Source organism: Toxorhynchites rutilus, chromosome 3 (assembly GCF_029784135.1).
Source record: "Toxorhynchites rutilus septentrionalis strain SRP chromosome 3, ASM2978413v1, whole genome shotgun sequence".
NCBI classification, from domain to species: domain Eukaryota; kingdom Metazoa; phylum Arthropoda; class Insecta; order Diptera; family Culicidae; genus Toxorhynchites; species Toxorhynchites rutilus.
The window spans coordinates 282,300,473-282,324,963 of record NC_073746.1 but is presented as its reverse complement, the minus strand read 5'-3'; the positions used below and the strand labels follow the sequence as shown (position 1 = coordinate 282,324,963).

Genomic DNA, 24,491 nt, shown 5'->3' with positions numbered 1-24,491 from the left:
TAGATACTTCTCGAATCGTGACTTCAATACTTGTGTTTGCATTCAATTGCCTTCCATATCCATGCAAAAACGCCATTTTCAGCAAGTTTCTCATCAATTAAAAACAGATATTTAAATGAAGTTCTCGCTGAATATGAGTATAATGAGGAATTGTACAATGTATATTTGTAGAATCACGTCGAAGAAGATGAATAAAAGTGATTTTTTCTGTGCATTTTTCACCCTCTCATCTTCATAGAAACAAACCAATTTTCATTACTTTTGCGATAACTTAATAATATTTTGAAGGCTCATAGTGTTGGTGTATGTGATTCGAGAAAAAAAAGTACAATTAAGCAACCTTCCATTGAAAATGTTGCTATTCCAAAGGTCTAAGTATACGACTGCTCTCTGGACCTTTTTACCCTTAAATGATGGAAATAAGTCACAATAAAATTGTCATCTCTTAAATAACAAACCTTTACAAGATTTTATGAGCAATTTGGGATCATAACCGTGAGTTATTTAAATATGTTTTGTTTCTTCCATATACGTGAAGAAACGTGAAACCGTGAGTTATTTAAATATGTTTTGTTTCTTCCATATACATTCCAAATTGAATGCAAATAATGACGACACCATATTTTGTTTACCAATACAAATATGCTTTGCCTACTGCTCCACCTCATATGTGCTTTTTAAGGCATTTTCATATTCTCAGATAACTGTCATTTGTTCCGTTTTCTGCAGCGTTTCACGTCAAGTCGATTGCCAACGGAAAAACAGTAATAATAGCATCAAGAATAATGTTTCGTGTGGCGTACAAATAAAAGAGAAATAGGCAGTAGGCGTTCGGAAAAAAGCCAAATTAATATGCGCAATCGATAAGTCAGTGTACCGTTTTGTAGCTTTTAAGTTATATCGACGCAGCGATTCATAGTTGCGATAGTTTGTAGTAGCATTTATCTGGCGAAATGAGTGAATTTAACCCGGGGTAAGTTGGCGGATGGATACTTTCTGCGATCGATCATTTGCTTCCCCTCTCGAAACGAATGTTTGTTTCAGATTTGTCAATATGGGAATTGTCGAATGGAATACAGCTTGGCCGGTGTTGCTTATTTTTGTTTTGTGCTTCGTAAAATCATGACAAGATTCTGTACAAACGAGTTAACGAGACTACGGAATTGTTCAAAAAATTCTGCAGTAGCCAGCTGGTTATCGACGGTATTCGTGTCGTACGACCGCAAATGCTCTAGTGCATGCTGTATGTGCAATACAGCTTTATTTTCAGCAATGAGTCGTTCAGTAGTGAAACATAGAACTGGAGTGCAAGCAGAGAAGGTTTATTTTCTGTTGTGGGTGATATTGCGGGGTCACTGCAATTTAGTGACCCCCAATGATGTTCTCATTACATGGAAATGGAATCGACTAGAGAATGGTATAGCAGAATACTAAGAGAGAGTAAGGCTAGCATAAGCAGTGTGTTGTGTGTTACCACTCGTATTTAGAAATTGCGAAAAACGTATAAACGATGGTGGAGATGTTTGAAGTGTTTTCCTCGAGATTCATTGATTTTGAGATTGGAATGGATCATTCAGTATCAAAGACATCTATTTTTGTTGGAAATGCCGTTTGTTGTGTCAGAATGTTGACATACATTTATTGTGTACTAGCTAACCCGGCAAACTTCGTCCCGCCCATTTACTTGATTAATTCTCGAGTAATGCAGAAATTTGTGTTTTATTTGTATGGCAGCCACCTCTAAGAGAGGGGGGAGGGGTATCTAACCACCATAGAAACATTAATTGCACCCTAAAGTTTCCATATGCCTAATTTGGTTTAATTTGCTTGATTAATTCTCGGGTAATGCAAAAATTTGTGTTTCATTTGTACGGCAGCCCCCTCTAAGAGAGGGGGAAGGAGTATCTTAACACCATAGAAACATTTATTGCATCCTAAAACCTCCACATGCCAAATTTGGTTTCATTTGCTTGATTAATTCTCGAGTAATGCAGAAATTTGTGTTTCATTTGTATGGCAGCCCCCCCTTTGAGTGGGGGAAGGACTGTCTAACCATCATAGAAACATTTATTGCACCCTAAAACTTTCACATGCCAACTTTGGTTTCGTTTGATTGATTAATTTCCGAGTAATGCAAAAAATTGTGTTTCATTTGTATGGCAGCCCCCTCTAAGAGAGGGGGAAGGAGTATCTTATCACCATAGAAACATTTATTGCATCCTGAAACCTCCACATGCCAAATTTGGTTTCATTTGCTTGATTAATTCTCGAGTAATGCAGAAATTTGTGTTTCATTTGTATGACAGCCCCCCCTTTGAGTGGGGGAAGGACTGACTAACCATCATAGAAACATTTATTGCACCCTAAAACTTTCACATGCCAACTTTGGTTTCGTTTGCTTGGTTAATTTCCGAGTAATGCAGAAATTTGTATTTCATTTGTATGGCAGCCCCCCCTTAGAGAGGGGGGAGGGGTCTCAAAATATCACGAAAACCTTCCCCGGCCCCAAAAACCCCTACATACCAATTTTCATGTCGATCGGTTCAGTAGTTTCCGAGTCTATAAGAATCAGACAGACAGACAGACATCACTCCATTTTTATATATATAGATAGGTTTCTGACGAAATGAAGTTTAATGCTAAAAGATAACTCTGAGTATCGCTATATAGACGAACCTCTTGTAAGTTTGATTGTAACTCTGATGCTATGGCCATTAGGGTACCAATGAAAATGGTCATCTCGAGTTTCAAAAAGTTACCCCATAAAAAATGTTTACCACCTCGAAAAAACATCCTATGCAAAATATCAGCTCAATCGGACTTAAGAGAGAGTGGCGCAAAGCGGTCAAATTTTGAGTTTTTTGAAAATTGAAAAATCACCCATGGGGGGAGTAAAGGAAACGGGGTATTCGAAAAAAAATTTTTGAGGCCAAGTATCTTAAAATGGCATGAAACGTCGAGATCTAGTATCTTCTCGAAAAAATTTTTTTAGCAAAAATCGACACTGGGACTTTTTTCGGCATGCGAAACGAAAAGTATGGTTTAGGGTCATAATAAAAATAGTTATCTCGATTTTTCATTCGGAACATGCTATGAAATGTTGATTTGCACAATAATATGCCCTATGCAAAATATTAGCTCATTCGGACTTCATTTACTAGTGTCAAAAAACGTTAAAATTTGAGTTTTTTTTAAAAAACGAAAAATCACCGAAAACCGAGATTTAAAAAAATTTTTTTTTGATGCCAAATGTCGTAAAATTGTATTACTCGTCGAGATTTACAGTTATCTCTAAAAAAAATTTTTTGTCAAAAAAATGTTTTTTTTTTGGCACTTGGTCGTTTTTCCGTCTGAAAAATTGATTTTTGAAAAAAAATTTGAGATAACTGTAAATCTCAACGTGTCATGCAATTTTAAGACTTTTGGCATTAAAATTTTGTTTTAAAAACCCCGATTTCCACTGATTTTTCGTTTTTCAAAAAACTCAAATTTTAACGTTTGCGACACCAGTAAATGAAGTCCGAATGAGCTTATATTTTGCATATGGTATATTATTGTGCAAATCAACATTTCGTAGCAAGTTTCGAAAGAAAAATCAAGATAACTATTTTTATTGGCACCCTAAACCATACTTTTCGTTTCGCATGCCCAAAAAAAACTAAGTGCCGATTTTTTACAATTTTTTTTTTCGAGATGACACTAGATCTCGGCGTTTCATGCCATTTTAAGACATTTGGCATCAAACGATTTTTTTCGAAAACCCCGATTCCTTTTACTCCCCCCTTGGGCCATTTTTCGATTTTCAAAAAACTCAAACTTTGACCGCTTTGCGCCACTCTTCCGTAAGTCCGATTGAGCTGGAATTTGGCATAGGGTGTTTTTTCGAGGTGGTGAACATTTTGTATAGGGTAACTTTTTTTAATTTTAGGGTCGATTTTTTCCCATACATTCATTGGCACCCTAATGGCCATAGACAGATTCGGTAATAATTTGTAATGCTGTTAATAATTTGGCAATTTACTGCTAGACATGGCTTGCGAACGAACTTGCTAGCTCCATGTAAGCGAATTTTTATCAAGTCTGTTTAGACCGTTGTAATGGATGTAAAACATACGAAAAATTGTCTCCAGGTTTTAGCTATAAATTTTCCAAACGTTAGCATATTTCATGGATTGATGTCGTAGGACGTTCAAACGTACAAGTTTTTTATTATACTACATCCACATGAGTCAATTACTGTGCAAAATCCCAACGTTTTGTTTAATTATTCTTGATATAAACGATGATCTGATATAAATATTTTATCTGGCTTTTTTCTCTTTTTCTTTCTCGATATTTCTCCACACTCTACTCTCAAAAGTAGGATAGAAATTCGTCTGTCCGACATTGACAATTTGCTGCAGGAGAGCATTTTTGAAACAACCAATGGCGACAAGCTGGTGGAATATATCAAGAAGAAGCGTGGTGGCGGCCGAGCAAGGTTACATGATATATTTGAAAGAGCCGCAGGAGCTGTTGTAAGTGGATCCTTTTTTTAATTTACAAAACGGGAAGCAGTATACAAACACTTCATGTGTTTCTTAAAATTTTCTGTAGCACAAATGAAATGTACATTTTATTTCGAAGTCATTCTGAACAGACAACCTGCTAAGCCCTACAACGAAATTTGGAGCAGGATAATCGAAATTAAATAAGAGATTGGATCATGGAGTTTGCGTGTTGATAACAAGATTCATCATGATAAGGAAGGTGTGTAGGTACGGGAGATTGATTGGTGCATGATCGACGAAAGGATGTGCAGCACAACAAATGTGAAGGAGATCAACAAACTCATTCTTTGAGATTAAAAAGAACGCCAGAGAAAGAATGAGTATGAGGAGAATTCTTTACGGTCAAAAGATGAAGACAGTACTAGGGTGAATACTTGAACTGAACGATATGCAGACGCTGAGGAGGATTTAAAGGGCATGGTAAACAGCGACGTTATCACCCGACGATTAAGCCTTATATTAGCATTCGCTGCGGAACTGGAGAACTGAAACTATAGTGGGTAGGATAGTAGCCTCATTGTCTCATTATGGATGTTAAGACGGACTTCCGGCAGCTCCCGAGGCTTCTGTTTTCACCGCCCAGCACAAGTTTGATGTTCGGGAGAAAATGAGGAAGCAGAAACATTCAAAGTTTGCCAAGAAATACATGATTTGGCAAGCGATGTGCTCATGTGGCGAACGGAGTACGCCGTTCGTGACTATCGGGACTGTAAACGGGCAGATCTACCTCAAGGAGTGTCTACAGAAGCATCTGCTTCCTATGTTAAGGCAACATGAGGACCCTTCGATCTTCTGACCGAATCTAGCTTCGTGCCACTATTCGAAGGATGTCCTGGAGTACGCAGTCAACGTGGTAAAAAACTCTGGTTTAGTGTATCGCAAGTTTCGGTACGCAGGTTACGTATGTAACTATTTTACCATAATCGGTCTGAGACACCGACGCTAGTATAGAAGAAACTTTTTTGAACAAGTTACGTTTTTCCTATCTTAGAATATTGTTCATTGAAATTTATAAATTAATGTTAGTGGGTAAAATATTTATTGAGTATAATGCATAACATTATTACAGGACTATTTTTACTTGATTTTTTGAAGCCAAATTTCTTCAAATTGCATGAAACGTCGAGATCTACAGTCATCTCGATTTTTTTTGTCAAAAATCGACTCTCTGGAACTCAGTCGCTTTGCGGAATACGAGGCAAAACGTATGGTTTAGGGTACCAATGAAAATGGTCATCTTGATTTGTCATACGAGACTTCCTGCGAAATGTTGATTTTCACGATAAAATGCCCAATGCAATATATTCGATCAATCGAACTTGCCGACGTCGAAATTTGAGGTTTTTATAAATCAAAAAATCACCCGAAGAGTACATGAAATCGGAGTTTAAAAAAATGATGCCAAATGTCTTAACATTGCATGAAACGTGCTTTTAACAAATCCTTATATATCATCTTATTATACACCATCAAAAAAACATGCATTAATTGTAAGTTTACCAAGAACACTGAGATAAAGAATATAAGAAATATGCAAACTTGATATTCCAGAACCTTGGTAACTATTAACCAGTGCTGAAAATATTCACGTTCACGACATTCAAATTCAGCGAATTGCTGCCTCCCTTGTATTGATAACCTACTGCTCAAGCGAGAGTCGATAAATATGAAACAACACTGTCAATGAACCCCAGTGGAATGAACATCAACATCAGCTTGCCATGAAGTTCATTTTTCATTTGCACCTTCCTTTTCGTCATGATATTCGTAAGGTCGAAAATGAAGATCATTGCGTGTTAGTGAAAATCAAAGCATAAAATTCAACGTCACCAATTGAGAGTAAAATCGATTAATGGTAAAGGATGGCAATCCATCACACAAAATTCTTGTTTTTGGCAATAGAATGTATAGAATAACTCTTGCTACGTTTTATGAATCTACTCACGATTGCCCGGAAATGACATACACCACCATTTATATGTGCAATGGGTGACACGTTTTCAATAAAAATTCACTGCAAGCGATGAAGATCAACTTAACGTTCGTGATAATCACCTGAAATTATTGACAGTAATGGAAGTGCCTGAATGCAGGCTTTTCGAAATTCGTTCATGCTGTTTTCGACCAATATACCAGACAAAGCTCATGCGTCCCGACTCTTGTGTTATACTCATTATGACAGATATGGTGTTGAGTTTCAACAGAAGAGAATTCATCCGATACTGGGAAAAATCTAATTCCTTCATTCGTGAATAAATTTTGATAATTTGTGGCACTGCTATTAACTATCTAGAAGGTCGTTATACAGGGTGTCGACTACCTGGAAATCCCTTGAAAATCACGGAATAGCAGGAAATTCTAACGTCAGGGAAAATCTGGGAATTTAGTACTGCAATCCGGGAAAAATAATCAATTTTTGGAAACTTTAACTAGTACTGTACTGAGGTTTCGTTGCTCAATATGACGTAGGGGAGATGGGAGACAGCCGTAATCGTTACTCAACAAAATTCCTGCAGCTAGCATCAATTCTGGGATCGAATGAGGTGTGTTTCCTGAGCCAAGATGATAAACCACGTGTTGTAATGGGCAGCCTGTAAACAGGCACCGATTAATGCATCTCGATCATCGCATTAATCTACCAGATCATGATTTTGTAATGCCTGCTACACATATGCTCATTTCGTTTGTTAAAGCAGGATTCAAAATAAAGCTAGGGTACCTTGGCCATGCTGAAGTAAACGACTTTGACTTTTTGCACCGATTATGTTAGCGTTACGATACTTAAGGGGGAAGGGAGTTTTTTCTTGGGTTTGTCTAGGGGAGGAGGGGGTCCAAAACCATATTTTTTGCGTTACGTAATTTTTGTAACACGCCTTTAAACTGCTGAAATGTAAAAAAATTATAGGAGGTTGTGTTCAAGACACGACCGCATTGTTGACATAGAACTACACTGTAGTTTAATTCAAGTCGCTTGTCTATAACTGCGGATATTATTTTATAATGCTACGAAAATTTTGATATAACCATTGTACCAGTTTGGTCGCCCTGAAATGTTTTTTTTTATTGTAGAATCATTTGACGATAATTGTTTGATGATTCATTCTTGTGCTCGTAGAACAATACATGCTCGAGATAAGCGCAGCTGTCATCCTTATTGGAGAAAGTTTTGCTACTTGGAAGCGAATGCAAATCACATAAAAAATTCCAGAACGACATTTACTTTCTTGGTGACTAAATAAACGGAATAAACTCTATCTGTTAATCCTAACAACCTCGAAAAGAGTAGCACTGCTTGATCAAGATTTGCGCAAATGCAATCCTTGTTGATAGCAGTTTTGCGACTGGCACGCGAGCCCAAATAAATTAATAACTTAATATAACTTATTGAATGACTTGGTGTTCCCCAAATAATTTTTTGGTGCACAACCTTAACACCTGCTTCACCATAGCATCAGTTCAATGCATTGGTGGCAGAACACAAACAATGTTAACTGCTTGGAAAAAGGCTGAATATTTGCCTCAGCAGAGATTCATTACCAATACCCTAGCGTAAATGTTTCCTTCCCGCTATCTTCCCTTTTTGTTTATATTTATCATTACGACTGCATAATTTGCAACACCAAACAATCGTCAATCATAGCATAAAAAATTAGGCGATTATTGCATCGTTACAGAGCCAATGCACACGGGAGCAGAATCAAATGGGGTTTCAGTGTAGCGAAGATGCACTATTTTTATGTACGGGTTATGAAGCACGCACGTACGCGCACAAATATCCATATATCGATGGCTTGAAGCAACTAAATATACACACACTTATCTCCGTTTTGCGCTCTTCTCAACAGAAGTCCTTTCAATATTGTCAATATTGCCAGTCTAGATTAGCTTAGCTGTCATCCTTTGTGGACAGAGTTTTCCTACCGTCATGCGAAATCAAATCACTAACAAAATTCTAGAACATTTGTTTTCTTGGTGAGCTGCAATGGTGGCAGTTTGATGCAATGATTGCAATGCCAGAGACATCAGCGAGTGAGTAATTTCGTCGCGTCCACAGCTCAATCCGAAACGATGACATGTGATGACGCAAAACAAGGAAGAACAAGCGATATTCATTGCTTTGAATACAGAATGGTACTGAAAGTTTGCCTTCCTTCCTTGCTTGAGACTTTAAACTACTTCAGTTCATTCGTATCTAATCTTTAAAAAGGCCCCTGAAAAAATTTAGTTTATCCATAATATTACTCTTCCACCCCCATTGCCTTGAGAAAGGCATTCGATACCTCGCCGTTTAGCTCGCCCAGCAACGATGTTGTTCGATCGATTTCCTCACGAAGAATGGAAAATTGCCTCAGCGAGATCCACTGTTTATGCTCTAGGCAAATATTCCCCTTTCGTTCTTCTTTTTTTCCTTCGTACACGGAGACTTTACATCTTACAGTTTCCCCTTCGTTACTCGTCGATAAGTTGCTCGTTATTGACAGCTCTGGTCGGGAAAGCACACAAATTGACAGAACAAATGTATGAGCAAATGGGAATGCTTCCAATTTTCATCAATTTAAACCATATACAGACTATGGGATTGTAATGTATAAAGGGTGTGTCACATCAAATTGCATCACGGAAAAAACGCTGTAGAAATTCGCCCAGTAGACCGATCCTTTTGAAAATTTTAGACAGTAAAATAAAAACTATTAAACAACTTTTGGCATTTTCTTTTTATTCATACTTCGAGCCCAAGCCCGTATGCTCGCACCTTCCTCTTTACCCCGTCCATAAGGCTCTGTACAACGTCAGGTTGTAGTTTTTTTTTAACAGAAATCCATTTTCTCTTGAAGTTCGCCTTCGATTTGACAACTTTTGGGTTCTTCCGGAGGGCCTGCTTCATAATCGCCCAATATTTCTCTATTGGGCGAAGCTCCGGCACGTTGGGCGGGTTCATTTCCTTTGGCACGAAGGTGACCCCGTTGGCTTCGTACCACTCCAACACGTCCTTTGAATAGTGGCACGAAGCGAGATCCGGCCAGAAGATGGTCGGGCCCTCGTGCTGCTTCAATAGTGGTAGTAAGCGCTTCTGTAGGTACTCCTTAAGGTAAACCTGCCCGTTTACCGTGCCGGTCATCACGAAGGGGGCTCTCCGCTTTCCGCAAGAGCAGATCACTTGCCACACCATGTACTTTTTGGCAAACTTGGATAGTTTCTGCTTGCGAATCTCCTCCGGAACGCTGAATTTGTCCTCTGCGGAGAAGAACAACAGGCCCGGCAGCTGACGAAAGTCCGCTTTGACGTAGGTTTCGTCGTCCATTACCAGGCAATGCGGCTTCGTCAGCATTTCGGTGTACAGCTTCCGGGCTCGCGTCTTCCCCACCATGTTTTGCCTTTCGTCGCGGTTAGGAGCCTTCTGAACCTTGTATGTACGCAGGCCCTCCCGCTGCTTGGTCTGCTGAACGAATGAACTTGACAAATTCAGCTTATTGGCGACATCCCGGACCGAACTTCTCGAATCACGTCTAAACTGCTTAACTACACGCTTGTGATCTTTTTCACTGACGGAACATCCATTTTTGCCGTTCTTCACCTTCCGTTCGATGGTTAGGTTCTCGAAGTATCGTTTTAGTACTCTGCTGACCGTGGATTGGATGATTCCCAGCATCTTACCGATGTCCCGATGTGACAACTCCGGATTCTCGAAATGAGTGCACAGGATTAATTCACGACGCTCTTTTTCGTTCGACGACATTTTTCCAAATTTACGAAAAATTGACAGTGAAGCATGGCCAACGTGATCTATACACTCTTATCTGATTATAGGCGAAAGCTGAAGATATAATTCCTTAAAATTAAATTTCTACAGCGTTTTTTCCGTGATGCAATTTGATGTCACACACCCTTTAGCATATCAAACAAGTCTAAGGGAATTTCCGTTTCGTTTGATATGTAAATCGCCAAAATCCGTTCGCGACAAAAATAGTTATTAACGTTAACTTTATTTCATAAAAACTTGACCTGTTTCCTGATTTGGCACCCTCAATGAAAGATGTAGTTCTACGTCCAAATATGTTTGTCTCGAGTATGCAGCTTTGTTGTGTTCTGATCCTACACCAATAAAACCTCAATCGATTAATTGATTTTTATGTTATTTCATAGCCCGTTATACTTTCATGAATTATATTCAGTTGCTTACTTTTAGTTAATAAAAGGAAAAAAGCCGAATTTCGTTATTTTTGTTGGAGTATCAAAAACTGCTCTGTTTCGAAACAGGGTGAATTAGAAGTCTATGAAAACTGAATGAAGCTGAAGAAAACATTTTTTTTTGGAGCTTTTACTAGAATACGAGTTTTGATTTTGCGCACGAGTAAAGAAGGGTTGAAAATCAAGGAAGAGTTGGTTTGAGAAATTCCAAGATAAAAGAGTTACCGGACCATAGAAAGAATCTCTATTAAAGTTTCCAGACGAAATACGATAGCGTCGATATGGATGATGAAACGTACAGCAAGATTGTTTGGGGTTTCAGGAGTAGTATGAAGTTGATCGCCAATTGTGGTCCAACATGGCTAGTTCGACCAAATAGTGGTACAATGACAATGGCGCCATTATGATTCCCGAGGAGTGGAATCCGACCAATACTCCAGAACTAATTGATCAATTGGGAAGGTCAAACTGAAAAAGAATGGAACAACTATGAGCAAGTTCGAACGAAAATGAAATTTGGCTGCCTAACAGGCGGAATCCCAAATGATGATGGGCCGTATTTGGGGCAAAGTTCGAGCAACGGGCTGTCGTAAGAAGTAAAGGTCTTTTAATAAAACGAAACCCAGTTACAACCAACAAAACTTTCGTGTTCGTTTTTTGTACTTAAAAAAGCGCTATCATTCCGCCAAAGCAGAACGGTTTGAGCCCCGAATCAATGCGGTGAAAGCCCCAAAAATAATAAACGGCACGGAACCATTGCGTCTAAAACTAAATGCATGGTAGCAGAAGGCCTTACCGAATTCCTGTTAATGATAACATTATAATCAATCGTGACGAGTTTGGCCTCCTCGATAAACTAATAACAACACACAACAACGATAGTCGAGAAAACTTGTCAGCGTACATCATGTTGCAGCAGGTTTTTGAGTTTAAAAAAAAGAAAGATTCCCTCGCTTTTGGGATGTAGTATTTTCATAAAAAAGGAAAAACTGTCAGCGGAAAACAAACGACAATCACCACAATAGATCAAACTAATGGTCGCAGTGGTTCAATGCTCCTACAGAAGAACAAGCGACAATGGAATGGAATGGGCCACCTCGCCAGGATTCCGACTAGCCAAAACTCGTAAAGACGTCCTTGTGATATCCATGAGCAAATTGTTGTTGTCGCTATTCGTAATCTAATTGAAAGTGATATAGCAGAATTTTTTCTTTTTAAATTATCTAAAAACAAAAAAATTTCCCAACGTTTTGGATGTCAATCTTATTACATTTCCTTCGCCATTCTAGCAACGGCCAAACTTCAATTTCGACATCGATGCGTCCGATCTGCATCCCCTGCCTCCATCCCCGGAAGAAAACGATGGGCACGTTCCTGCAGAGTCCTCACCACGACCGGTGGAATCACAGATACCGCCAGATGGTAAAACTGTGCACAATGGAAACGGTATGGTCGAAACCAGTTCAACCTCAGCGAAGAAAAACCCTATGGTGGTGCTTGCTAACAAATCATCCCTCAATATGGTGGCCAAATCTCCTGCCACCGTAAAAAATCTCAGTCGGCAGGTGTTGATAAATCAGTATCAAAGATCGAATTCAGCAAAATGTGAAATGCTTAGACAGTTGGCTACGAGTACCCCGATCCCGGGTGAAAGCAGCACATATAATCGTATTTCCACCTTCACAACGTCGATTTCGCCCATTTTAGAGGGGAATTCGCCCGAGGATGTACCGAACGCGGTGTCTACGGTGCCAGTCCATGTAAAGGAACCTGCGCAGCCATTGAACAATAAGGAAGACGTACCAGTCACTGATAAAATATTGGTTCCTTCGTCTCAAGCTATCTCTGCGCCAGAAAATACCCCTCAGAAAGTGATTGTGATACGGACACAAACAGTACCTCCTCCATCTTCGCCTGAAGTAATCGTTCCTGAGACACCAAGCCCGGCGAAGGAATCTCCGAAAGCGGCTAACCACACGCTCATTCAACCGCGGAGACTCTGCAACACATTTGATGCAATGGATCAAGTATCTTCCGATAGGACCGATGGGAACCTTACATCCGATGATGATGAGGCGCACCATATGTCTGGCGATGAAAATATGAGACTGAATGTATCGTATGCCCCAGCGTCTAAGCAATCACCTGACGACAGTTTGTTATTGAAGAGCATTCTTAAGGATCGAAACACATCCCAAAATCGGAGGAGTGAGTTCCGGGTTTCCTTTTCCCAACAATTGGTGCACGAACGAGAAATTTCCCCTGCCCCTTCCATACCTTCAGTGGATTCAAACTCAGATTCCGATTCTGAAGATAGCTCAAATGAAAGTGATTGCGATGAGGAGGAGTTTCAAGTCGTTGATGAAGTGTACAGTGACCACAGTGAAGAGAATGATGCAGTCGAGAGTCAAAAGGACTACGATGAATACAAAAAGATACATGACGAATTATTAGAATATCGGAATCAGCAACAAACTGCCAGACCGGAGTCTCCCCTAATAGACGTGGTCGAGGAGCAGCCGGTGCAATGGTATGAAACGAGAACTCCAAGACACGATGATGTTCATAGAGGTAAATCGTTAGTTCCTCCAACTACCGGAAAAAAGGACAACAAAACAAATCTTCAACTGGTGGACATCATAACTGATTGGGACGACGAGGAGGAAGAAGAAGTGGAACCGGAAGCAGCTGTTGTTTCATTTGAAATCCCAGAAACGCAAGTAGCGACACAGCGATCGAACGAAACAAATCGAGACGCGATGGATATCAGTTCTAGCAATATGGAAGAATCAGCAGAACGGATAGTGGAACTTCTCCCACCACCCCCGGGTTTCGGTGAGATCGAATCAGACGAAAATGCAATATCTCCGACGACATCGCCCACCAGTCCAGCAACACAGTTCAGTGATTCCGCAAAGCATCGTTTTCTTCGAGAAAACGAAGAAGCTCTTATATCACGAATACAGAATGAGCTACCCGTTTCTCAGCAGCCGCCATCTAGCTCCGCACCAATCAACAAGTCATACGAAAAAGTGCCCGAAACGCTAGTAGAAATCGCTCAATCATTTCGTGATCAACCTCCCCAATCAGTAGCTCCGCAGGAGCTGAGAATGAAACCGATGATGCATCCGAAGAAGAGGAAAGCCACAGTTCCCGATCCGGCGACGACTTCCTATTTCGAAACAGTGGCAAAAACGTTTGCCAAGCAGACGATGCCACCTCCCACAACTGCGACCAAGAGAAAATTATACGCTTCGAAAGTGTCCGATGAGGAAACGGCACCCGTGGCCAGCAGGTCAGCTGTGCTCAGTGTGCACCGTGAGACTACCCCAGCTATGCGCAATCTAAATGTAGTAATTCAAAAACTTACACTTGAAGATTGTCTGGAGGAAAAACAGATACCAAGCAATATTTTGGGTCTTCATAAAAACATTTTGAGTGAGAAACATACGGAAACTGCTGGAAAAACTGTTCCTCAGCTTAATAACCCATCGGTAAAAACATCACAAAGAACTGTTCGGCAACCAAAAGTGCTAAAAAGCAAAACTCGAACGGTGGCCGCTTCTTCAACAATCGAGAATACTCGAAAAGATCCGCACAGTTACAATCACGAATATTCTGTTCCAATGGATTGTTCGGATATAAACAGCCAAAGCTCGGAAAGCCAAGAGAGTGTCGGGCGTCAACCGTTGGACGTACCGAACTTGCGAAACCTGGAAGAAACTGCACCTTTGAAGCAGCGAGTGAACAATGCGTTGAACACACGAGACGTATCCGATAAAGGAGATGTTCATTCTGATAACTCTCAAAGCGATGATCCTAATCCTATGGTCCAAAAGAATACGATCAAGAAACAGAACACAAAGAGCACCTCACCCACCGAAAATGTAGACATAGATAACAACCAGAAGGAGATTCCCGAAAGCGCACGAGAAAGTTCTGGTTCGTCAATGGCATACACCACAAGGTCAGAAGATCAACACGTGCGTAGTTTAAAAATCTATCAGGGAAAAACGACGACGAACAGTGAAGATAACCAGAATGATTCATCAACAACTAATTCAAGGGACAGTTTGACCGTATCGAATGTTGATCGTGATCCTCTAGAACAGGGCAGAAGTAGCGCTGAGATGCAAGCAGAGAGAGCCACCAGAATGAGGTCGACTGCAAAGAAGAAAAACAGTAAACTTAAAGTGAGCCGAAACACTGAAAACACAGCAAGGAAAGAGGAGGAGAAACCACACGGTAAATCGATTCCCAAATCGAAAGAAGATTCGCAACGGAAAAGAATAATCAAATCGAATGGATTCTTAGAACCGCATTCAAAAGATTCACAATTGGACGTTGCTCCAATGAAACAAAAGAAAAAGGTAGGTTTTGTCGACAAAATTCACACATCAGAATCGTCTGATAAATTTTTGATTAACACTAATCAACAAACAAAAATTCAGGTGCCTACGAAGAAAAATAAAAAACTTCACCTCGTTCAAAATAACATAGTCGAGAGTGTCGAAGCCAATGGTTCACTACCAAAGAACAACAATAATCAACAGATTGTTCCTGAAGCCCCTAGTGACGAGATACTAGAAACAAGTGACATAGTTTTGGAAGATGAAGTTCCTAGAAATGAAATACTGGAAACAAGCGACATAGTTTTGGAAGATGAGCAGTTCAGTTCTTCCCGGTCACATAGCAGCGAAAAAACACCTGAAAATTATGAATCACCTTTCCAGGACGACGAAGGTGAAGATAATGATGCACCTCTTGCGATGGAACCCAAGCGGAATAAAACACGCGCGACGAGTCGAAAAAATGATCATTTCGAAAAATATACTACAGAAGAAACCGAGAAATCGAAGGGTTTGCCTCGTTATCTGCGGGAAGTAGAAGATAGTGCATGGCAACCGCCTAAACATTTGAAGGAAAAAGTGAACACCATGCGGAGGAAGCTTAACAGGGAGAAAAATCGTAGCTCGGAGGAAGAAGAAACAGTTCGGCGCAGTGGGCGAACCTGTCGAATAGCGAAGCAGATACTTATGACTAATCCACTCGTAAAATCTGCGTATGACAGACCCAACTATCGGCCACCAACGGTTGAAGAAATACTGGAAGCAGAGCGGCTGGCGCAGGAACTACGCAAGAAAAATCGCGGTACCCGTAAGCCCCCAGCGAAAGTAAACTCAAAATCGACTGAAACAACCGAGAGGGACAAAAGCAAACAGACAGCAAACCGGAAAAGAGTACAACATCTCACGCATGAGGAAGAGGGAAATATAGCCACAAAGAGAAATAGATTAGAAGAGGCCAGTACCAGCACCTCAAGCTTAAAGGTAAATATATCGAAAAGAGAAGCGTTTGTCATAACTAATAATAACATACAAAATTCTAGGAACAGCTCGGTACCAGTTCTGAAGGTAACAGTACTGCAAACGGTAGCGGGCTCATAAATTCCTCTGAAAGGCTGATTCAAGAAAAGCTTCAAGCTCAAAGCTGGATGTTAAAATTAATTGCGGACACTAATCAGCGGCCAGATCGATTGCCAGTTAATCCTGTGAATGGCAATCTCGTCCATTTCACTTTAGATCATATATCGTTTCAAGAACGCAATGGAATCCAGTATTCTTTCTTTGTTTACTCCGAAAGAGAAAACTATGGCTTCTTACGGTTTTCACCATTAGCAGTCAAGAAATTAACCAAAACGGCTGATTTTCAGCTTGTAAGTAGTCTCCACAAAAAAAATAATAATAATGAAAATTAGAATAATGAAATATTGCGTTTGTTCGTTTACAGAAATTTCTCATCCTTAATGGTAAGCTCATTTTCCAGATCAATGGGAAGGAAATTATCACTAAGGGAGGCGATTTTTTAATGCTTCCAGAAAGTAAGTCAATTTTCACATTTCAGTTCACAATTCAGTTGCTAAGTTTTATTTTTCAGATTCAAAATACAGCATCAAGAACTGTGAGGAAATATCCCTCCTTTTCATGGTCAAATTCGTGTCATCTTAGAAGTCCGTGACGTGAGTTGTAAATAATATTTTCGCTTAGTTTCTTTGTACGTGTGATTTTTTAATACAGCCATAAGAAGAACAATTTTCGTTCATGTAAAATGGGAAGTATTCAAAAACTGCTAGGAACCATTCTGTAAATAGCACTGATTATGTTATTGTTTTTAGTTGAGAGTTATTTAGAAATATGTGTGAGAGAAATAGAGGCAGACTCTGAGGGTTTGATGAAGCTACATTGTAATATATTTGATTTTATTTCAAGCTGCGTCCAAAAATGTGGAAAAATTAGAATGAAAGAACGCCCCTTTATTTTTTTTTATTTACAAATATGCGAGACCTAAGCGAGTTTCTGAATGCCGGGTTCGTCGTAGATTTGTTCCACTACGCGTTTCTTCCACCTTCTCCACACTCCGTTTTTATTTGTACACAGCCGTATATTGTTCAATTGTTGCATTCTAAAACACCAAGTGCTTCCGGTCGTAATTTATTTTTCTGGTTTTGGGGAGTCCACAGTAGACACGACTTTTGTTGATTATACTTCTTCGAATTTCTCTGTTGCTATTGTCATTTGTTATTAAGAAGCCAAGATAGATAAACTCGTCGATCACCGCGATCTCTTCGCCGTCGATTGCAAAACTACTACCAAGATCTTGTAACGATTAGCCCCTCCTGTTAGCATGTATTTAGTAGTAGACGAATTGGTCCCATTGGACCAATCATGTGTTCTTCTGATTATGTCAACGTCATTAATGAAGCAGGTAAATTAATTGGACTTGTTGGAAATCGCATGTTCCCCCCGCATGTTCACGTACTTTTTGACGTACGCCAAACGCTTGCGTCTGTTCTGGTCACTTATGAACGGCTTACCCTTTGGTGTGCAGCTCTTGATGTTCATTCAAGGCTCTGGAGATGGTAAACCGGATTATAGGCTCTCCGACGATTGATCCCATTTGTGCCGCTAACTTGTAGTCACTTATAAACGGGTCCTTCTTCTCAACTCGGGCCAGATGCCTTTTGTTTTGCTCCGACAAGATCGGTTTGCGCCTAGTTCTTCGCCGATTTTCGGTGCTACTGGCAATCTTTTGTCGGGAAATGATGTCCGATATCATCAATCTGGCCAGATTAAGTAATTCTGTGATTTTACGGATTGTATCACATCGTTAGGGAAGTAATATTACCTTACTTCGCTGAGTTTGCGTTGTTTCTTTTCTGTTTTTTTATCAGTACCTTCAAACATTCACGTTTTCTTATCAAACGCATCGTACGAAATTCTCAACATTGGAAGCTGCGGATTCCATACGGTTTATAATTCTTCCAAGGAGAAGCTGAGAAAAACCGAATGGAATTTGGATGACTTTTCGAGAGAATTGTACAGTCTGTTTAAAAACACTCCTCTGAGAAGGGCATATTACACGGCCGTAACGGGTTCAACTCCATTCGTTGAAGTTTTGTGATGTTCGATGGGTGGAGCTCAAATGCTACCACACTTCAGATGTTTTTTCGGCAAGGTGAGTAAACAAGAGGAGAATACGCTTCAGGAAAGCCACCCAAACTTTAAACGGAGTTTTGCATCAGTTTTTCGGTCAAAAGTATTCGAGCTTGTCGCCAATGCTGTGGATGATAGGCGGCTGGGACCTAAATTGACTTTTTGTATTACGACCTTTGACATATCCCATTACTCGTTACCTAACGTGTATCAACCCGGATGTGATTTCCATCTTTCCGGATATAGCGAAGAAACAGATGCAGTCATGCTTAGAGGTATTCGTCGATAAACAACATTTGCCTGGCGCTTGTGCAGATAAAATGAGAATGAGTATGGACAATTGTGTTCAACGTCTTCTGTTAAAATTACGAGAGCGGTCCGATAAGTACTTAGCCCGAAGGTGTCAGTATCGCAAGAGAGATTACTTATCTTCTTCTTTCTTTGTTTTTAAGAGGCTTTAAACTTTGCAGTTCATTCGCCTCTAAGTTACTTATCGCGTAGTATATTCTCTTAAACGGCTGCTGTCAAAATTTCAGCCGTAAAAATGGAAATTCCGCAGTCGCCACGGCCAAATTACTACGAACTGCTGCCCCATCCACCGTATTCTCAAGATTTGGCCCCGTGCGACCCGTGTTTTCATACAACTCCAGGAAACCCTTTGAATAGTGGCACGAAGCTATATCCGGCCAGAAGATCGTAGGACCCTCGTGTTGCTTCAACAAAGAATGCAGACCCTTCTGTAGCCACTCCTTGAGGTAGATCTGCCCGTTTACAGTCCCGGTAGTTAAGAACGGCGCACTCCGTTTGCCACATGAGCGTTTTCCAAATCATGTAGTTCTTGGCAAACTTTGAAAGTTTCTGCTTCCTTATTTCCTCCGGAACATCAGACTTGTGCTGGGCGATGAAGAACAGTTGCCCCGGAAGCTGTCGGAAGTCCGTCTTGACGTAAGTCTCATCATCCATGCAACCTCTCTCGGTCCTTGGCTCTCTGAACAGAAGACTTGAACAGATTTAACTTTTTGGCCAAATCGCCGACCGAAGCATTGGGATTTCATTTAAACGCTTTCATGATACGCTTGTGATCCTGATCACTAATAGAACATCCATTCTGAACGCATTTCTCATTCCGTTCAGAGTTTCGTAGTAACGTTTAATCATAGGACTTCATCGTTGACTGCACAATTCCGAGTTGTTTTCCGATGTCCCGATGAGTGTTGAGGATTTTTCAGGTGCTTGCGCAAAATAAATTAGCGACGTTTCTTTTCGGGTGACGCACTTTTTCCAATTTTCGAAAAAAAAATATTTTTTTCAAATTTCTAGAATAGAATACTGCTTTAATATCCGAATTTAATAGTCCGAAAATCATACATCTTCCAATGAAGCTTCAAATATATGGATGATCTTATCATTATGAAAAGCACTATACTACGCTGAGAAGGCGAAATTCCTCTAGGAACGTTAGTGCCATCGAAAAAGAGGAAGATATTCTCTCTGTACAGTCAATCCACTATCCCTTTCGTGGTCAGACAAAGACGCCTTTTCCGAAACGTGCCAGTAATGTATTTTTTCCAGAAATTACCGAACTGTACAGTGTGAGATTCAGGACTTTCTGTCTGATAACGTTTGTAAACGTTGGTTCATTGCTTGTATCTACATTGTTTCTGTTTTTTGATGAAGAAATTCTAAAACACATTCACCTCGATTGCCGGAACTTCCCCACATAGTGTGATGAGCGTTTGCATCACAACCGTTAATGAAGTTTTTGTTGATTTCTCTGCAGTATTTTACAAAACTTCATTATCGGATGTGATGCAAACGCTCACTGCTGTTTGTTCAAGTAGTAGCATGATGCACAATTCAGAATAAATATATGCATATGTAAACGGGTTGTACAATTATCATAACTTCAAATTGTATGAAGGAATTCGTGAATATATTCATTACACCCATACCTCGCTTTAAGGCCTAGATAGGTTCACGGATACGTTCACGTTTGTGTCTTCCACTCGGGAGATTTTCCATGGTTCCTTCTTATTTCCACTTGTTGATGAATTTCTTTGCTGTATGGTGTTATCATTGTACGTGTAACAATATCTTTCTTCTTGTCATTTTGACAAATACTTTTTCAAACATGAATAAAAAAAACAAAAACCAACACTGCCCAAGCACTGGTTAAGTGTTGACACCAATCACTGACGAAAAAAAGTGACTAATTATGTAATGCAAAAAAAATCCGGATTTTGGACCCGCGTAAGATTGTACTGCCACGGGCATCGATACCGATAGATAAGTTCGATAGGTTTGGACGCCAGTTATGCCGACCGTCTTGAGGAACATGGTCGATCTGAGATTCTGTTCGATTTTGTGACCCCCAGATGTATTGGTGGAGGAATTAAAGTTGGAAGAAGGTATTGCGTACGACCAAAATCTTAGAAGTGGAGATATCGATGAGTCTTAGGGTGGGTTTAGACTAGTGATATGTGAAGAAATATGATGAGATTTATAGAAATCGCATCAACTGTTTACACTAGCGTGAACTTCTATAATGAATATATTCATATTTTCGGTGAATTTATTCACCTGAAGAAGAACTGCATCCAACTTTAGTGATTTCTCACCGGTGAAAAAGTCACAAGCGTTTACATATGCTGAATTAATTCAAGTTATATATACCTCGAATAAGTGTATCATATTTATTCTCACCCGTTTACACCTATATTCACGTGAATAAATCCATCTATAGCTATAGATCTCCCTAATGTAAACCCGCCATTAGGCCGTTTTTCATTTGTTAGCTGGTGTGCGCTGTACATACCAATTACAGATTTGAACTCCTCTTTACCGATCTGAGCATTGAAATCGCCGATGATGATCTTGGTGTTATGTTTTGTGCAGCGTTCGTATTTGCGTTCCAACTGCGCGTAGAATTCGTCTTTGTCATCATCGGGAACAGCAAGGTGAGGGCTGAGCACGTTAATGATGCTGACGTTGAAAAATCGGGCCTTAATCCTCAGTCTGCACTCTTAGGTTGATTGGCCACCATCCAATCTCACGCTTCTGCATATTGCCCATCACAATGAAAACTCTATCTAGCTCGTTTGTTTTGCCGCAGCTCAGGCTGATGGTAGGACCATCGCTAAACGTACATACTGTAGATCCTCTTCAACACACTTCCTGCAGCGCTACGATGTCAAACTTGCGGTTCTTCAATAGTTTGAAAAGCACACGAGTACTTTCGATGAAATTGAGAGATTTAGAGGCGAATGAACTGAAAAGTTTAAAGCCTCTTAAAAACAAAGAAGAAGAAGATTGAGAGATCGACAATCGCTAGTCCGTTTTCATCGCCTTGGTCTATGTCGATTAGTTCGGTTCAAATCGTACATGTAGTGAATATCGAAAAAAAAAGATTATTATGAGGTATTTTATTTGTTAATTTGATATCACGGTTGCAATTCCGATATGAACTTTCGGATTAAAAATGTAAGTTCCACAACGTATATCACTCGCAAACTTACTTTATTGATTGCCACACCTTTCTGCCATGTTCTCTCCAAATCATTAGCTCTTCTCCAATTGCAAACATTTCGAGCTAGAGCCTAGTTTTCAACCCGTTTATGAATAATTCGATTTAAATGCCGACTAGCAATGTTGTTTATAATTACGAAAAAGAAGTATTTTTTCTGAGTCTACAAAAACATTCTATTTAACCGTACAATAAATATTTCTTCGATGATGAATGCTGTATTCATGGTGATGAATTAAGAAACATAAATTCGCATGGTATCGTGTGCACATAAATCAGGATGGTGGAAGCTAACGATGATCTGATTTCTAATTTGATGTTAATGTCTATTCAGTGCATTCAGTGCAGACTTTTTCATTCTGTTTAACTCAAAACACATTAGTGAAACTTAACCTTGTTTGTGGTCAATCGACACACAAAACTGTACATTTTGGGAAAGTGAAAGATGGCCAAGTAAATTACGGCCAGATACGCCACGATCAAGCACGTTAGGAATAGATCAAACACGGCGGGTTTTACGTTGTATATATTTAGCACCGCGTGCCGATCGTCGTATAACATAAAGTCCGGCTCGCGAGCATCAGGTTTCTCATAGGTGAGCTTGACGTTTTTAAGGTACTTTTCGAAGGCGTTCTTGAGGTCATTATTTTGCTGGGTCGAGCGCACCAGCAGCCAGGGCCGGATGCTATCTTTGGTTATGCCCATCGAGCCGGTGAATATCTCTCCGCTTGTTTGGATGCTTTCTACCGGCAGATTGGAAATATAGCTAGCCAACGATTCGGCTAATATTTTCACATTGGTTTCTAATTTGTTTAGCTGTTCTTCCTCCTCTTCGTCCTCAAAGATGGTGTTACGTAGAGGGTCCTTGTGAGACTAGAAGTAATTCAATTTCAATAAAGTTTATCGATTATTCCACACTAATTAGTACCTTTAAGTTTGACAGAGTAAACGCTGGCATTCGCTTCATACTGAAGCGCTCATGTTCCCACGCTAGCAGTGTGTCTGCCAGATTGATTTTTTTGTGGACTCCTTCCACAGTTCTATTTCCATAACGTTGCGCAACAGCTTTAAGGATCCTGTAGAAACTATTCATCGATGTGCCTTCCTTGGGTGGTTTTGATACATGCATGAACATATTTTCGTTTGCAGACGTCCTACCGATTGAATCTAGACATATCACAAACTCTGCCTGTTGCATTTGCACATTCTCGTCTAGATTAGTTTCCAGCCACTTTTTCATGCCTTGGAAGTTTAGCAAACTTCCTGATTCAGACAACAAAAACATCAACCGATATTTGGGAATGCTGGCATGGAGCTTACTGAACAGCTCCATCAGTGTCAGTAGCACAGCAGCATCAGCGTTCTTCAGTGGGCCATTGACCAAACCAAATGTGTTAAGATGAGCCGTCACAAGAATGAATGGAAGCTTGTTCTCGCTATCGCTGGACTTAGGTGTGTATTTGTTCGGCGTGAGTTCCCCTTGGACAATAGGAATTTTTGATTGCTTGTTGGGGCTATGACTTGTGCCGGAAACAACAATCTGATAGCCATTGGCAGAAACCGAACCCAGAATCTCGCTGATAGCCGATTCTCGTTGTTTGGAAGATTGTTGTTTAGTAGATGTGGTCGTCTTAGTGATATCGTCGATAATCACATTTAGCTTACTATCGTATCGGGAAAAATAGACTGGAATCGAGATTTCCTGCAGCATCATTGCCTGCTCTAACAGGTGGATGTGCTAAATTAGAAGAAATAAATGAAACATTATCTTTTGAGACTTCATGTTTGTATACATTCTTATGGCTCACTAATGTGATTTGGTTGAATCTTGTATGCTCTTGTATGTATGTGAGGCTAAAGTTCTTTTTGTACCCATCAAACCAAATATACATATTTTTTACTTTGCGTTTCGATAAAGATGAACAAAACATTGCTTCAAAAACATCAAAGTAACTACAGCATCAGAATTATCGTTGACTAAAACAAATTATAATTTAGGCGATCGAATGCAATTGTAGTACCTGTTTCTCCTCCAGACTAAGGGAAGAAGTATCAGCGGGAAGCAAAATTACTAAGCCGCCTGCTTTGGCACGTATCTCTCGGAATTGGTCGATGGTCATATCCTGAAAGCGGGCTACAACGCAGTGTCTAGATGTCTGCCAGGTGTAAAGCGATTTTGCTTCTAGATTCAACGCAGAAGCACGGCAACCTACAAGAGTAAGGGAAAACTATTGTGTAACTTGCTTCGAGAAATATTTAATCTAATTAACTCTTAATTAAGCGATTCCAACACTCATAACCTCAACGAATTCGACGAAAAAAACGGAAAACTAACATAAAAATCAATTTGGTAACTACACAACTGGTCACTTACCATATGGAACACCGTGTACATCGTACTGTGACATCCGCTGGACGCCAAACTCGCTTGCGGCTAGCACGGGATTCGAGGAGCAGATGATCAGAATTGGTAATGTGATGAGCAAATAGTAGGGCAATCCACCACGGAAGAAATCTGCGAAATTATCCGCATCCTCAAACATTTTCGACCGTTTGAGCGCTCCAGACACAACTGAATTAAGTGCGCTTACACTGCGTTTGCTTGGAGCAATCAATTGTTCCGGTAGGTGTACGGTTTATTGAAAAAAATAACCGGAATCAAAAGGCCATCAAATGTTCGACCCTTCATAAAGTTACGAAAGGAGAACTGTGACTGATGAGGAGTGCTAAAGAAAA

The 24,491-nt window shown here is 40.1% G+C and overlaps 2 protein-coding genes across 3 annotated transcripts; one reads left to right on the top strand and one right to left on the bottom strand.

Moving 5' to 3' along the window:
* Nucleotides 1-766: 766 nt before the first annotated feature.
* On the top strand, nucleotides 767-17,007 carry LOC129777517 (uncharacterized). 2 transcript variants are annotated; one of them, XM_055783825.1, is made up of 7 exons: nucleotides 767-973; nucleotides 4,364-4,517; nucleotides 12,029-15,109; nucleotides 15,191-16,069; nucleotides 16,129-16,455; nucleotides 16,530-16,620; nucleotides 16,677-17,007. In XM_055783825.1, the coding sequence occupies exons 1-7, from the start codon at nucleotides 954-956 to the stop codon at nucleotides 16,745-16,747; spliced, it is 4,623 nt and encodes a 1,540-aa protein (XP_055639800.1). In that variant the 5' UTR covers nucleotides 767-953; the 3' UTR covers nucleotides 16,748-17,007. The 2 variants fall into 2 exon arrangements, with proteins under 2 accessions (XP_055639800.1, XP_055639799.1); XM_055783824.1 differs by having other exon boundaries at nucleotides 4,361-4,517.
* A 4,720-nt stretch (nucleotides 17,008-21,727) lies between these two features.
* LOC129775989 (BOS complex subunit ncln) lies at nucleotides 21,728-24,491 on the bottom strand. Its single transcript, XM_055781316.1, has 4 exons — nucleotides 24,130-24,491; nucleotides 23,777-23,964; nucleotides 22,684-23,493; nucleotides 21,728-22,628 (listed from the first exon to the last, which is right to left on the bottom strand). Exons 1-4 carry the CDS (start codon nucleotides 24,296-24,298, stop codon nucleotides 22,134-22,136), a joined length of 1,662 nt encoding a protein of 553 aa, XP_055637291.1. The 5' UTR covers nucleotides 24,299-24,491; the 3' UTR covers nucleotides 21,728-22,133.